Source organism: Colobus angolensis, unplaced genomic scaffold (assembly GCF_000951035.1).
Source record: "Colobus angolensis palliatus isolate OR3802 unplaced genomic scaffold, Cang.pa_1.0 Scaffold254, whole genome shotgun sequence".
Lineage (NCBI taxonomy): Eukaryota > Metazoa > Chordata > Mammalia > Primates > Cercopithecidae > Colobus > Colobus angolensis.
In genome coordinates, this window is record NW_012115755.1 from 1,249,249 (window position 1) to 1,264,125 (window position 14,877).

The 14,877-nt window shown below is 52.5% G+C and overlaps 1 protein-coding gene across 2 annotated transcripts in view; it reads left to right on the top strand.

The window, feature by feature from the left end:
- The window catches only part of CDHR2 (cadherin-related family member 2), a 60,713-nt gene that overhangs the window by 25,376 nt on the left and 20,460 nt on the right, over positions 1-14,877 (top strand). For both annotated transcript variants that reach the window (XM_011946837.1, XM_011946836.1), the window contains exons 2-12: positions 3,945-4,011; positions 4,271-4,342; positions 7,303-7,442; positions 7,585-7,635; positions 9,537-9,626; positions 12,115-12,204; positions 13,412-13,537; positions 13,608-13,754; positions 13,835-13,910; positions 14,011-14,126; positions 14,235-14,468. In XM_011946837.1, coding sequence (XP_011802227.1) covers positions 3,960-4,011; positions 4,271-4,342; positions 7,303-7,442; positions 7,585-7,635; positions 9,537-9,626; positions 12,115-12,204; positions 13,412-13,537; positions 13,608-13,754; positions 13,835-13,910; positions 14,011-14,126; positions 14,235-14,468 — 1,194 coding nt within the window. In that variant the 5' untranslated portion in view covers positions 3,945-3,959. The remainder of the gene's footprint in view (positions 1-3,944; positions 4,012-4,270; positions 4,343-7,302; positions 7,443-7,584; positions 7,636-9,536; positions 9,627-12,114; positions 12,205-13,411; positions 13,538-13,607; positions 13,755-13,834; positions 13,911-14,010; positions 14,127-14,234; positions 14,469-14,877) is intronic.

Below are 14,877 nucleotides of genomic sequence, written 5' to 3' on the forward strand. Positions count from 1 at the left end.
CCCAGCCTTGGAACTGGCTTTTAAAAATGAAGAGAGCGCATCAGGCAGCAAGGTGGGGAAGAGCATTCCAAAAACAGGGACGGGCAGTAGTAAGGGCAGGCAGAGGGAGCCCGTGGGCTCACGGGAGATGAGAGGTGGGCTGTGATGCAGGGAGCGGTTCAAGGTGAAGCTGGAGAAGTTGAGGGTAGTCTTTGGGAAGCCCTTTTATGGAGTCTGGACTCTAGCAATGGGGAGCTATTGAAGGGTTTTGAGTGAGGGCGGAAAAGATTAGACTGCATACAGAAGGATTAGTTTGGTTGAGTGGGATGGATTCGAGAGGCTGGAGGAAGGGAGGCATTGAGGAGGCTGAGGACAGTGTCCCCAGGGAGGGCGGCCAGTATGGGATGGACAGATGCAGGCTGATTAGACAGAAACAGAGTAGGCCACACGGATTGGGTGTGGGTGTTCAGGAGAAGGAGGTATCAGAACGGCATGGGCAGGTGGGTGGCTCCCCGAGGCTGGAACTCGGGAGGAGGGGTGGGCGGTGTGAAGGAGGGGAGTTCTGGTTTTTGATGCTGTTTCACCATCAGGGCTCGGCTCTGGAAGCCACCCTCCTCCCCACTCCTCCCCAGGGCTGCCTGCCCACTTCAGATGCTCTGGGGCAGGAGGGAAAGGGATGTGAAGAGGTGCCCAGGACCAGGTGAGCGTGCTTGGTAGTGTTAACTTCTTAAAAAGCACAAAATATCAATCTAGAAAAAGAGAGGGGACTGTGTGCAGGTGGCCATCCCTCTGGCCAAGACCAGAGAGAGACACTTCGAAATGGGGTTTGGGAAAGGAGCTTGGTGCTAGACAGGGTGGCTACACATACATATTCAACAGGTTATAGGAGGAGCTATGAATATTCATGAAGGTGGTGTTGACACATGCATGTTGAACACACGTGCATGTAACATAGGATCCATGCTCACCTGGGGTGGCGACTTAAAATTTAAATGTATCACAATTACGCCCTGTACGTCAAAACATCTTTTTGAGACACAGAAGCTGCACGAGTAAGCAATCTCTGTATGAGCTGGAGCCAGTCTGTGGTCGGTGGGCTCTTATCAGGAGAAAGTTACTGAAATCAGTCTCTTGTCCAGTCAAGGCTGTGGTTATGGGCTGGGCGCAGTGGCTCCCACCTGTAATCCCAGCACTTTGGGAGGCTGAGGCAGGCAGATCGCTTGAGGTCAGGGGTTCAAGACCAGCCTGGCCAACACGGTGAAACCCTGTCTCCACTGAAAATACAAAAATTAGCCCAATGTGGTGGTGGGTGCCTGTAATCCCAGCTGCTTGGGAGGCTGAGGCAGGAGAATCACTTGAACCAGAGAGGCAGAGGTTGCAGTGATCCGAGATCATACCATTGCACTCCAGTCTGGGTGACAGAGTAAGACTCTATCTCAAAAACAAACAAAAAAAGCTGCGGCTATGGCTGGTAGAACAGGGGCTCAGTTCATCGCATCTGTGAACTGGATGAGCTGTAATTGCTTTAATTTGGCTTTTCTCGAGGCCAGTGCTTATTTAGCTGCTAGAGAAAAAGAAAACCCTCGTGGCAGTTAGAACAGAGTTTCTTCTTTAGGGCTGCCTGACTTCACCCTGGCCTGGCATGGCCTCAGGTCCTGTTTATAATTTGGCATCTTATTGCCACGGAATGTCTATTCTTTCAGTCCTGCGATCTCTATTTTAACATTAATGCTGGTCAGTTATTGTGTGTCGACTGTAAAAGAGAAGGGTGTAATGAGGCATGATTGACCTCTCATCCCCTCATCCCGCCGTGGCTGGAAACTAAGTTTTTTATTTTTTTACTTTTTTTTGAGACGGAGTCCCGCTATGTCGCCCAGGCTGGAGTGCAGTGGTGCTATCTCGACTCACTGCAAGCTCCGCCTCCCAGGTTCACACTATTCTCCTGCCTCAGTCTCCTGAGTAGCTGGGACTACAGGCGCCCGCCACCACACCTGGCTAATTTTTTGTATTTTTAGTAGAGACAGGGTTTCACGGTGTTAGCCAGGATGGTCTCGATCTCCCCGCCTTTTTTTTTTTTTTTGAGATGGAGTCTTGCTCTATTGCCCGGGCTGGAGAGCAGTGGCGCGATCTCGGCTCACTGCAAACTCCGCCTCGCGGGTTCATACCATTCTCCTGCCTTAGCCTCCTGAGCAGCTGGGACTACAGGCACCCACCACTATGCCCGGCTAATTTTTTGTACTTTTAGTAGAGACGGGGTTTCACCATGTTAGCCAGGATGGTCTCGATCTCCTGACCTCGTGATCCGCCCACTTCGTCCTCCCAAAGTGCTGGGATTACAGTCGTGACCCACTGCGCCCGGCCTGGAAACTAAGTTTTCAAAGTTTTACTGGGGTCTCCTGGGCCACAAGCAGGGCCATATAGTCAGTGGGAGGCGTACGATTTTATTTTTAGCTTACAGTAGCAAATGTGTTCCTTGGTTTGCTTTCAAGCTTTAGTTTAATTCATTTTTGGGAAAGTTAATATATTCAATTAGCACAAAAGAGTCTACAGTAAAAAACTGGGCACAGTGGCACACGTCTGTAATCCTAGCTACTCAGGAGTTCAAACCCAGAAGTTCAAGGCCAGCCTGGGCAGCATAGTGAGACACTGTCTCAAAAGAAAAAAGTATACAATAAAAAGCCCTGTCTAACAAAAAGATTATAGAGTAGCATAGCGAACATAGAGCATACAGACAATTTTCTAGACAGCAAGAAACAAAACATGTGGGGGCCCCTCCTGCTCTCCTGCTTTCTGTGGAGTGACACGTCAGTTGTCTTTGGGAATATTTTTTTGAGACGGAGCCTCACCCTGTGGTCCAGGCTGGAATGTGATGGCGTGATCTCATCTCACCGCAACCTCTGCATCCCAGGTTCAAACGCTTCTTCTGCCTCAGCCTCCTGAGTCTCTGGGATTACAGGCACCCGCCACCACACCTGGCTAATGTTTTTTGTATTTTGGTAGAGACGGGGTTTCACCATGTTGGTCGGGCTGGTCTCGAACTCCTGACCACAGGAGATCCACTCGCCTCGGCCTCCCAAAGTGCTGGGATTACAGGCGTGAGCCACCGCACCCGGCCTTGTCTTTGGACATTAAAAGAGCCTTGGCGTTTCAGGTTTCTCTGTGACAGTGAATCAAGTCCCCCTTTTCTCCTTTTCCCAAATGAGGGACAGCTTGCAATGTAAGATGACCAAAAAGCCTGGCCCAGCAGGGTTTTCTTAGGGTCTCTGTCCAGTTATCAATCAACAAGAGGATCTCAGAGTTATGCAACCCTCCCTAGACCCACCTGACCAGGGAACCCTTCTGCCGTGGCGCATCTCAGAGGGCCAGGGTTCCATGGAGCACAGTTTGGGAGAGGCTGCAAAGACAGCCATTCGATGTATCAGCAGGTGCACAGAGGACCCTGCCCACCCATAGTCTCTGGATGGTCCTGGACAAATTATGGTCCTTCTTCAGGGCCTTGATTTTGAAGGATGCTATGAGTTTGAACGCTTCTAACAGGCAGGTGGAGACAGTGCAGTGGTTGAGAGAAAGAACTCTGGACTCCAAAATGCCTGTGTTCCAAGCATGGTCTTGTCATCGACTCCCTGTGGCCTCAGGCAAGCCCCTTCCTATCCTGGTGTCTTCGCAGCCACCTCACAGTTGTAGGAATAACACAATTGCACGTCCAGTGCCTTGGAGCAGTTCCTGGTGCATGGTGGGTCCTGGACTCAGGTTCAGCCGTCGTGCTCCCCCCAGCCCACCTGGCCTCCCCCTTGGTTCCCCCGACCCTGGAGCATCTGGAAAATGGACAAAGGGTGATAGAGGCCCTGGGGAAGAGCTACTAAGCGGCGGTGGTGGGTGGGCTCAGGTCAGACCCAGGCAGATGGGGGTCTGCCAAAAGGAGGGAGGCCTGAGTCCAGGAGCCATTCCCTGGTCTCTTCCCTTAGGTCCCTGTGGATGTGATGGCCGGGCTGTGGCTGTCCTGCTTCCTGCTTCCTGCTCTCGTGGTGTCTGGTAGGTGTCTCCCCTCCCTGGCCACACAGCCCTAACCTGGAGACCCTTGGCAGGACCCTCCGGAAGGGAGGGGGATCCCTCATCAGCAAACACTAGCTCCTGTGGGCCAGCCCTGTGCTTGGCTGAGCTGGGGAGGCCTGGGGAGGAATCCAGGCCTGGACGGGTGGCCTGGGTGGCCATAAAGACTTGTGTGGGCTCCCAGGGGAGCAGGTAGGGGCCAGGTTTTGCAGGGGTGTTCCAGCACTGTGTGTCCCTGCAGTGGCAGCCAATGTGGCCCCAAAGTTCCTGCCCAACATGACGTCAGTGATCCTGCCCGAGGACCTGCCTGTGGGTGAGTCCCAGTCCCTGTGTCTGCCCCATGCCAGGTCCTGACTCACAAGAAAGTCCTGGGGCGCCCTCTTGAGCCCCCACCATCCCTGCAACTCCACGGCTTCCTGTGGGACGGAGAGGGCCTGAAGGCAGTTCCTTTGATTCCAGAAGTTTGTTTTCTCCTCTTTAGATTCTGGGTCAAGAGCAGTGTCCCCAAAGGTGTGAGACGCTTCTCCAGGGGCCCTCACACCAGCATCAAATTATCCGGCCTCCCCCATTGCCCATCGCTTTCAGTCTCTGACTGGAGGATCCCCTGGGCCAGGCTTCCTTCTCCTTCCTCACACTTGCTAATCTCTCCCACCCCCACCCTGGCTTTTTTTTTTTTTTTTTTTTTTTTAAGGGAGAGCAGGTGTCAGGCTCAGACCCTTTCACAGAAGCTGATGACTCACTTTGCTTTGTTTTTATTTGTAAAGTTACTTTCTATCTATGGCAGGTGAGATGGGTTTTGCGATGTAAAGTTTGCTTTTAAAGTACACGTCTTTACATGGGATGGAAAGTCAATTAAAGAACGAGCACCAGGAATAGAACACAGACGTAGCAATGGTCTCGGCAAAAGTCACAGCAAAGGTCATGGCAGTGGCGCAGGAACAAATGAAGTTTGGTAACATTATTTTGGAAGGAACCAGGGGGCCTGTAGATATCAGATTCCCAGAAGGCAGGATATAGACTGGGGAAATAGAAACTATAGGTGGCCGTATTGGTTGGGACCCCAAATAACAGAGATGCAAGCAAGGCAGAGGTGAACTACTGTCCCCCTGAGGCCGCCCAGGAGCTGGGAGCTGTTGGGGCGTGTTCCATCAGGCTGTCCTCCCTGTGGGGCTTGGGGCGGCCTTCTTCCTGTTCAGTGCCCCACCTTCCCTAAGGCATGGTCCCACCCACATGGGCCAGGATGGCTCAGACAAGAAACCATTCCAGCCACAGAAGGAGGAAGGGGCCAAGACGGCTTCTTCCTTTCTGGATTTTACACACATTGCATCTGCTTTTGTCTCTTTGGCGAAAACTAAGCCGCAGACCCACGCCTAGCTGCAAGAGAACCTGGCAAATGTGACCTTCATTCCGGTTGGCCATGTGCCCAGCTCAAAATCTGGGGCTCCATTGTTTTCAGAAAAGAGAGACAAATGGATATTGGGGGACAAGTCACAGCCTTTGTTGCAGTGCAAAATGGAATCCAGGAATATCGAAAGCTGCCAGATGAAACAAGAGACACCAAGGAGTATTGACAAACACGAAACCTGTGCAAGCAATCCCCTGATCAAGAGAAAGTATTTCCATCACCCCAGAAAGTTCCCTGTGTCCAGTTCTAGTCAATCGCTGCTCCCTATAGGCAACTGCTGTTCTCATGTCTACCCCATGGAGGCTGGAGAGGGAGGAGTGTATGGGACTTTTTCTTTTTTTTTTTGAGACAGAGTCTGGCTCTGTCCCCCAGGCTGGAGTGTAGTGGTGCGATCACATTCACTGCAGCCTCCACCTCCTGGGCTCAAGCGATCCTCCCATCTCAACCTCCCAGGTAGCTGGGACTACAGGCATGCACCACCATGCCTAGCTAGTATTTTATTTTTCTAAGTAGAGACAGAGTTTTGCTACATTGCTCAGGCTGGTCTCAAACTCCTGGGCTCAAGCAATTCTCCCACCTCGGCTTCCCAAAGTGCTGGGATTACAGGCATGAGCCACTGTGCACCACTATACCTGGCTAATTTTTTATTTTTATATTTATTTATTTTTGAGACGGAGTCTCACTCTGTAGCCCAGGCTGGAGTGCAGTGGCACGATCTCAGCTCACTGCAACCTCCACCTCCCGGGTTCAAGCAATTCTCCTGCCTCAGCCTCCCCAGTAGCTGGGATTACAGGCACCCGCCACCACACCTGGCTAATTTTCTGTATTTTTAGTAGAGACGGGGTTTCACCATGTTGGCCAGGCTGGTCTCGAGCTCCTGATCTCAAGTGATCCTCCCAGCTCCGCCTCCCAAAGTGCTGGGATTACAGGCATGAGCCACCTCGCCTGGCCTAATTTAAAAATTTTTTTGTATAGATGGGGGTCTCGCTATGTTGCCTAGGCAGCTCTCAAATTCCTAGGCTCAAGCAATGCCCCATCTCAGCCTCCCAAAGTGCTGGGATTACAGATGTAAGCCACCACACCCGGCCTTCTGCTTTTAAAAGAAATTCAACTTTCCTGTGGGCCATGAAAGTATCAGGGGGTGTAGGCTCCCACGCCAGTGGCTGAAGCCCTCAGAGCCCTGTGGTGGAGCTCAAGGGAAACACATCTTCATGAAAAGGAGAAAGTCCTTGCTAATGAACAGCAGGGTCAGCGGAGGTGTTGGAGCAGAGGCTGGATGGGTAAAGGAGGTGGGGCTCAGGGATAGGGTGGGTTTGATGAATCTGTAAAAAGTTCCTTTCAGGCTAGGGAGTGGACGACCAGCCTGCTGCTGTGCTCAGACATGCAGTACAAGAGTTAGGGCTCTCGGGAGGCCAGCAGCAGACTGGATAGAGGTTTGGCTCACTTGAGCAGAAAGGGGGTGTCCTGGAAGGTTCTCCAAAGCTCTAGTCTGCACCCAGATGCTGCAGCTGGAAAGGTTCACGCCAGCCACGTCTAGTCTTGTGTCACGGAAACTCGGTATTCCGGAGAGGGCAGGGCCACAGGCTTGGCAAGGGGAGGGGCAGATGCCTGGGTACAGCCCCCGCCCCCCGCACTGTGTCCAGTGCCCTTCGAGTCACTGGGCACAAGGGAAGTCAGGATGCTGCTACCCAAAGGCCTCAGAATGCGTGTGGAGGAACAGAGGCCCTGAGGGCTGGGGAGGTCCCAGATGGCAAGTCGAGCCTGTGTACGGAGCAGCCAGGCACCCAGACCAGCCTCACAGCCAGCTTGGCCAGACCAGCATTGAAAGGGTGGCTGTGGACCTTGGGTGGCCCCTGTCCCATCCCCAGGTGCCCAGGTCTTCTGGTTGGTAGCTGAAGACCCGGACAATGACCCTCTGACCTATGGGATGAGCGGCCCCAATGCCTACTTCTTCACTGTCATTCCGAACACTGGAGAAGTGAAACTGGCCAGCGCTCTGGACTACGAGGTAAAGAGCATCAGCCGGAGAGGGCACGGGACGCGGAGGAGGTGCTGGGAGGGCTCCGGGAGCCCGCGTCCTGGTGGCAGCACCCGCTGTGCTGCCACCCAGGATGGGCTCACCACTGGCCCCTTCTCTCTGGCTGCTGCAGACACTCTACACATTCAAAGTCACTATCTCCGTGAGCGACCCCTACAACCAGGTAAGTTGGGAGGTGCCGGGGGGTCGACAGGGATCGCGAGAGCCCGTTTCTGACTGCGTCCCCACCTCTGGCAAGGGAGAGAGCCCCAGTTAACAGTTAATTTAATGTTTATTTATATCAAGATTATACTAGTCCATTTCCTTGTCATCCGATATTACCAAGATTTTAGTATTTTTAAAAATTTATTTAAATTATATAAATATATTATTTGTATCATAGAGGGCTTTTTTGTTTACATATAAATATATTGGTTATATTTTAAATAGAAATTAAATGTATTATTAATGTACATAAATATTGATTAGAAAAGTGCCAAATACCTCCCCACCCCAGTGCTCCAGAGGCAAAAAAATCACTCTCAACTGCTTTGGCTGAATATGTTGGCAACTACACTCTTATTTACCACTTTGGGAGGCCAAGGTGGGCAGATCACCTGAGGTCAGGGGTTCAAGACCACCCTGGCCAACATGGAGAAACCCCATCTCTACCAAAAATATGAAAATTAGCTGGGCGTGGTGGCACCGGCTTGTAATTCCAACTACTCAGGAGGCTGAGGCACAAGAATCGCTTGAACCCGAGAGGTGGAGGTTGTATTGAGCTGAGATCATACTACCTCACTCCAGCCTGAGTGACAGGGCAAGACCCCATCTCAAAAAAAAAAAAAAATAAATAAATTACAGATAAAACTAAAGTTTCCTTGGAAAATCCTTCCCAGCTCACTCCCACTGAAGTGTTGACCGTCACTGTGTGCTTTGACAGCCCTCAGCGCTGAGGTACATGCCTCCATGTATTTCTTGGTGTATTTTCTGAAACCCAGTGGGACACAGCTGTCTATATTGTCTTGGAAGCTGCCTTGCCCATTCAGCAATTGAGCTTAGAGCTGTCTCTGGGTCTGCATACAAATCCCCAATTTTTGTAACGTCTGTATCTAGGGTGGGAGCTGCTCTTAAGCTGGTCCTCTCTGGTGGCCACATCGTTGTTCACAGATTTACACTGTGGCAAACAAAGCAAAAATGACATTCCTGTAATAGGACAGGAACTTTTTTCCAACTTTTTATTTTATTTTATTTTTTTGAGTTAGGATCTTACTCTTGCCCAGGCTGGAGTGCAGTGGCGCAATCACAGCTCACAGCAGCCTCTACCTCCTGGACTCAAGCAATCCTCTTCCCTCAGCCTCCAGAGTAGCTGGGACTACAGGTGCTCGCCAACCATACTCCGCTAATTTTAAAATTTTTTGTAGAGACAGTCTCACCATATTGCCCAGGCTGGTCTTGAACTCCTGGGCTCAAGTGATCCTCCCATCTTGGCCTCCCAAAGTGCACAGGCATGAGCCACTGTGCCTGGCTGGCTGGCACATTTTATATTTAAAAAATTAACTGCTGTGCGTGGTGGTGCACGCCTGTAATTCCAGCACTTTGGGAGGCCGAGGCGGGCGGATCACCTGAGGTTGGGAGTTCGAGACCAGCCTGACCAACATGGTAAAACCCCATCTCTACTAAATACAAAAAACTAACTGAGTGTGGTGGCGCATGCCTGTAATCCCAGCTACTTGGTAGGCTGAGGCAGGAGAATCGCTTGAACCTGGGAGGTGGAGGTTGCATTGAGATGAGATTGCGCCATTGCACTCCAGCCTGGGCAACAAGAATGAAACCCTGTCTAAAAAAAAAAAAATTAACTAATGATGCCTGCAATTTACTTTCAAATGGTTCAGAAAACAACATGTGGAGAGAACCTGGTCTCTACAAAAAAAAAAAAAAGCCCCCAAAAACATATGGTGAGAAAGAGAGACCAAACAGTAGGTTGATCTGGATGAAGGACACCAGCTCTTTGTACAATACTTGCAACTTTTCTGGTGTTTTAAATCCTATTTTCTGGGGTCCCCTGGGCTTTCTCACTTGCAGGTGCAGAGGGAGATGCAGGTGATTGTGGAAGACAGAAACGACAACGCACCTATTTTCCAGAACACCGCATTCTCCACCAGCATCAGCGAGGTGACACCTGCCTTAACGTGGCTGTGGGGCAGGGGGCATCCCAAAGAGCTTCTCAGAATAGGAAGAGCGAGAGGCAGTCAGGGGGGCATTCAGGGTGGGGAAAAACCTCTCCTAGCAGGGGCATCTTCACGAACCAAAGCCAGGGGGATGTGACCCCACAAACAATGGTGACAGCAATATTTTGCAGTCGATCAGGTTAGGAATTATTTCAGTGATGAAAGCAAAAAAAAAAAAAGGGAGTTGATTTTTTTCGTGTATCTGAAAAATGTAGAGGTACCTCAGCATGGCTAGATCCAGGCACTCAAATCATATCTTGATTTGATTTGAGCCAAATCATATCGTGAAATTTGATTTGAAATCATATCTTCAGGCATGGCTGTATCCAGGTACTCAAATCACATCGAGATATGATTTGAGTTTCTCTCCTCCTCTCAGCTCTGCTTCTCTCATTGCCTCCATCCTGGGGGATGAGAGGCAAGTGTCTCATGTGGTGATAAAAGTACAGGCTCGCCAGGGGCAGTGGTTCATGCCTGTAATCCCAGCAGTTTGGGAGGCTGAGGTGGGCAGATCACCTGAGGTTAGGAGTTCGAGACCAGCCTGACCAACATGGAGAAACCCCATCTCTACTGAAAAAAAAAAAATTAGTCGGTTATGGTGGCACATGCCTGTAATCCTAGTTACTCAGGAGGCTGAGGCAGGAGAATTGCTTGAACCCGGGAGGCAAAAGTTGCAGTGAGCCGAGATCATGCCATTGCACTCCAGCCTGGGCAACTAGAGTGAAACTCCATCTCAAATAAATAAATAAATAAATAAATAAAAAATAAAAAAATTAAAAAAGAACAGGCTGACATTGAAGAGACCTTCTCTTTCTCAATCTTTCCAGCCCAAAGCCCAGGGCTGACTTTCATTGGCTCATTTTAGGTCATGTGCTCTCCTTGAGTCAATTTAGGGGTGTGGAAGGCTCTCACAGGTTAGGTCTGCATCATGGGCCTTCCCCGCAGCAAGGGGGAGGAGTGGGGCCAGTTCCACTTAAGCTACATGGGTGGAAACGAGGTTCCCCAATGATCACTGGGCAGCAAACACCACCACTCCTGACCCGCCGTTGCCATGTGCCTGCAAAGACCTTCCAGGTGGGGGGCCCCACACCAGGCCAGACACGTGTGGTCTGGACAGCCATGTGACAGGCTCTGATGGAATGCCTCGGCACCCAGCACTGTCCTAGGTGCTGAGGTTACCTGGGGAGCAAGACAGACCTGGTTGCTACTCTCAGCAGCTCACCTTCTAGGGAAGGCCACAGACAGGAACCAATGAAACAAAATGAGCAGAATGATTTCAGGTGGCGGTGAGCCCCACCCCGAGCACGAGACAAGGCAAAGTGAAGGAAGTGGCTGCAGAAGGCGTTGCTTTAGGTTGAAGGGTCAGGAAAGTCCTCTCTGAGTTGTGGGCATCTGAACAGAGACCTGAATGGCAAGAAGGAGCTGGCAGGGGATGCTCCAGGAAGGGGTGCTCCAGGCAGGGGGAACAACAGGTGCAAAGGCCCTGAGGCAGGAACAAGCTCAGCCAGTGCAGCTGGAAGGGGAGGGGGAGGAGGAGGTGAGGTCAGAGAGGCTGGTGGCAGCCCAGGCTCGGAGTCTGGACTGTGATCTGGGCAGAATGGGGGTACCCTTGGGGGATTTGAAGCACAAGAGTGATGTGGTCTGATTCATGATTTTCAAAGATCTCTTTGGCCACCATTAGGAAGTAGAGGTCATGGCTGGGCACGGTGGCTCACGCCTATAATACTAGCACTTTGGGAGGCTGAGGCAGATGGATCACCTGAGGTCAGGAGTTCAACACCAGCCTGGCCAACACAGCAAAACCCTGTCTCTACTAAAAATACAAAAAAAAAAAATTAGCTGGCCTTGGTGGTGGGCGCCTATAATCCCAGCTACTGGGGAGGCTGAGGCAGGAGAATCGCTTAAACCCAGGGGGCAGAGGTTACAGTGAGCCGAGATTGTGCCACTTCACTCCAGCCTGGGCGAAAAAGTGAAACTCCGTCTCAGGCAAAAACAAAACAAACAAAAAAAGGAAGTAGAGGTCGTGTGTATAGAAGCCCAGGAGCAGAGGGCTCCCAAAAGAAGCCTCCAGCTCTGTAGGGTGCTGTTTGAAACCCATGGCTATAGGCTGTAGAGAGCACATGGGGTGTCTGAGTGTGCAGTGGCACCGTGAGGCTGGACTCTAGAATGATCCCTCGTCCTGGTTCTGAGGGGCTCTGAAAATCAGAAGCCAGCTCAGGTGGTGGAGAGGCTGTGTGGGGAGGGGAGGAGGGAGATCCTCCCTGCCGCCGCGCACCCCCAGCTGCCTTCCACCCGCAGCCCTGGTGGGAAGGACAGGGGAACACTGTCCCCTGAGTGCACAGCTGAGGACACTGAAGCTCAGGGAGGCAGTGACAGACGAGGGAGAGGAGGAGCTGGGTTTGAGCTGGTAAGCGACGGGTTCCTCCCTGCAGACCCTGCCCGTGGGCAGCGTGGTGTTCTCCGTGCTGGCCGTGGATAAAGACATGGGAACTGCTGGCATGGTCGTGTACTCCATAGAGAAGGTGAGTGTGAAGGGGGCCCTGACCGCCTTCGTGACCACCAGGGGGCAGCATATCCACAGACAACCCACGGGGCCTGAGCGTTGGGTTGGGGACGTTGGTCCTGCCTTGGCCCAGCCCTGGTCCCCAAACCTTCCTCTGGCCACCAGCCCCCCCTCCCCGGAAACCTCGCTTTGCCCACTTGCCTAAAGAGGGTGCCTGCTGCAGACCAGACCCTTCTTCCCGCCCGCCTGCTCCCAGGTCTTGTCCAGGTTCCACAGACAGTAAGGGGTGTGTGAACCCATTTCTCATGGAAACAGAGTTGCTGTTGATAGCGCCATTTGGCTGGGCGCGGTGGCTCAAGCCTGTAATCCCAGCTCTTTGGGAGGCCGAGACGGGCGGATCACGAGGTCAGGAGATCGAGACCATCCTGGCTAACACGGTGAAACCCCGTCTCTACTAAAAAATACAAAAATCTAGCCGGGCCAGGTGGCGGGCGCCTGTAGTCCCAGCTACTCGGGAGGCTGAGGCAGGAGAATGGCGTAAAGCCGGGAGGCGGAGCTTGCAGTGAGCTGAGATCCGGCCACTGCACTCCAGCCTGGGCGACACAGCGAGACTCTGTCTCAAAAAAAAAAAAAGAAAAAGGATAGCGCCATTTACCGAGCACCAACTGTGTGCCTGGCACATACCATACAGTCACCCCTTGGTATCCGTGGGGAATTGGCTCCAGCATCCCTGAGGACACCAAAATCCATGGCTGCTCAAGTCCCTGGACATGCAATGGGGGTAGTATTTGCATGTAACCTAGACACATCCTCCTGTGTGCTTTAAATACAAATGCAATGCAAATACTATGTAAATATAGCGCATTATGTATGCCATATTGTTTAGGGAATCATGGCAAGGGAAAAAGTTTGTACTCCTTCAGTACAGACACAACCATTGTGAGTATAGCTACAGTTTTGATCTGTGGCTGGTCAAATCTGTGGATGTGGAACCCACAGAGATGGAAGGCTGACTGCATCTTATTGGATCCTCCTTTCAACCCACTGAGGGTTGTCACCAGCCCCATTTCCCAGAGCTGGAAACTGAGGCTCAGAGAGGTTATGCGACCTGGTGCCAGTGGCGTGACTGGTCTGTGGTAGAGCTGGGGCCTTTCCTGTGTTGCTGAGTGGGATCCTTGGGGCAGGGCTGTCCCTGGGGAGACTGACCCGAGTCTGCTCTGCCCCAGGTCATCCCTAGTACTGGGGACAGTGAGCATCTCTTCCGGATTCTGGCCAATGGCTCCATCATCCTCAATGGCAGCCTCAGCTACAACAACAAGAGCGCTTTCTACCAGCTAGAGCTGAAGGCCTGCGTGAGTGGGGGTGCCAGAGGGTGGGCCTAGGACCCACGGCACTGGCTCATGGGCAGCCATCTCCCCACAGGACTTGGGCGGCATATTCAACAACAGCTTCACCATCCAGTGCTCCCTGCCTGTCTACCTGTCCATCTCCGTGGTGGACCAGCCTGACCTTGACCCTCAGTTTGTCAGGGAGTTTTACTCGGCCTCTGTGGCTGAGGACGCAGCCAAGGTGCACGGGGGACCTGTGGGGTACGGGTGGAAGCGGGAGGCGGGGGAAGTTTGAGGAGCACTGACCAGGCACCATTCCAGGAAACCTCGGTGCTGAAAGTGGAGGCTGTGGACAGCGACAAAGGCATCAATGACCCTGTGATCTACAGCATCTCCAGTGAGAATGGGGTGTCCCCAGGCCAGGGCTGGGGTTAGGGCTCCGTCAGAGCCACTGGAGCAGCTGTTCCAGCTGTTCCACCTGTCCCCTTGCTTGCCAGACTCCACGCGGCCCGGCTGGTTTGACATCGGGGCAGATGGAGTGATCAGGGTCAACAGCTCCCTGGACCGTGAGCAGCTGCTGGAGGAGGATGAGGAGGTGCAGCTGCAGGTCACGGTGAGCAAAGGTCCCACCACCCCTGTCAGAATCCTGCTCTCTAACCTCTGGCTTTTGATCTCTCTGAGCACTGGCTCTCTGACCTCTGACCTCTGCTCTGTGCCTCAGGCCACCGAGACACACCTCAACATCTACGGGCAGGAGGCCAAGGTGAGCATCTGGGTGACAGTGAGAGTGATGGACGTCAATGACCACAAACCTGAGTTTTACAACTGCAGCCTCCCAGCCTGCACCTTCACCCCCGAAGAGGCCCAAGTGAACTTCACTGGCTACGTGGACGAGCATGCCTCCCCCCACATCCCCATTGAGGACCTCACCATGGTGGTCTATGACCCGGACAAGGCAGGTGTGGTGGCGTGGGTGTGGGCGGGGGTGGCTGGGGGAGGCCAGTGAAAGCCCAGATCGAGTGACAGTGCCATGTGGTGCTGGGTGGTGGTGCTGGTGGTGCAGGGCATGGTGACGGAAAATGGGGGTGCTGTGTGCTCTCTGGAAACCTGCGTCGGTAAGCAGTGTCATCCTCTGGGCGATCCGTGTGGGGCTGAATAGGAGGCTGTGCTGAGTGGAGGCTGACGTTGAACATCAGATGATGCTGAGTAGAACGTCATTGTCCGTGGTAATGGGTGGCTGGTGAGGTCTCCTAGCATTGGGTGGCCATGATTTGGGTAGTCTTGGGAACTGGGGGAGGCTGAGCAGTGTTGGGACAAGTGGTCTGAGGGTGTGAGGTGGGAGGGTGCTTTTTTTTTTTTTTTTT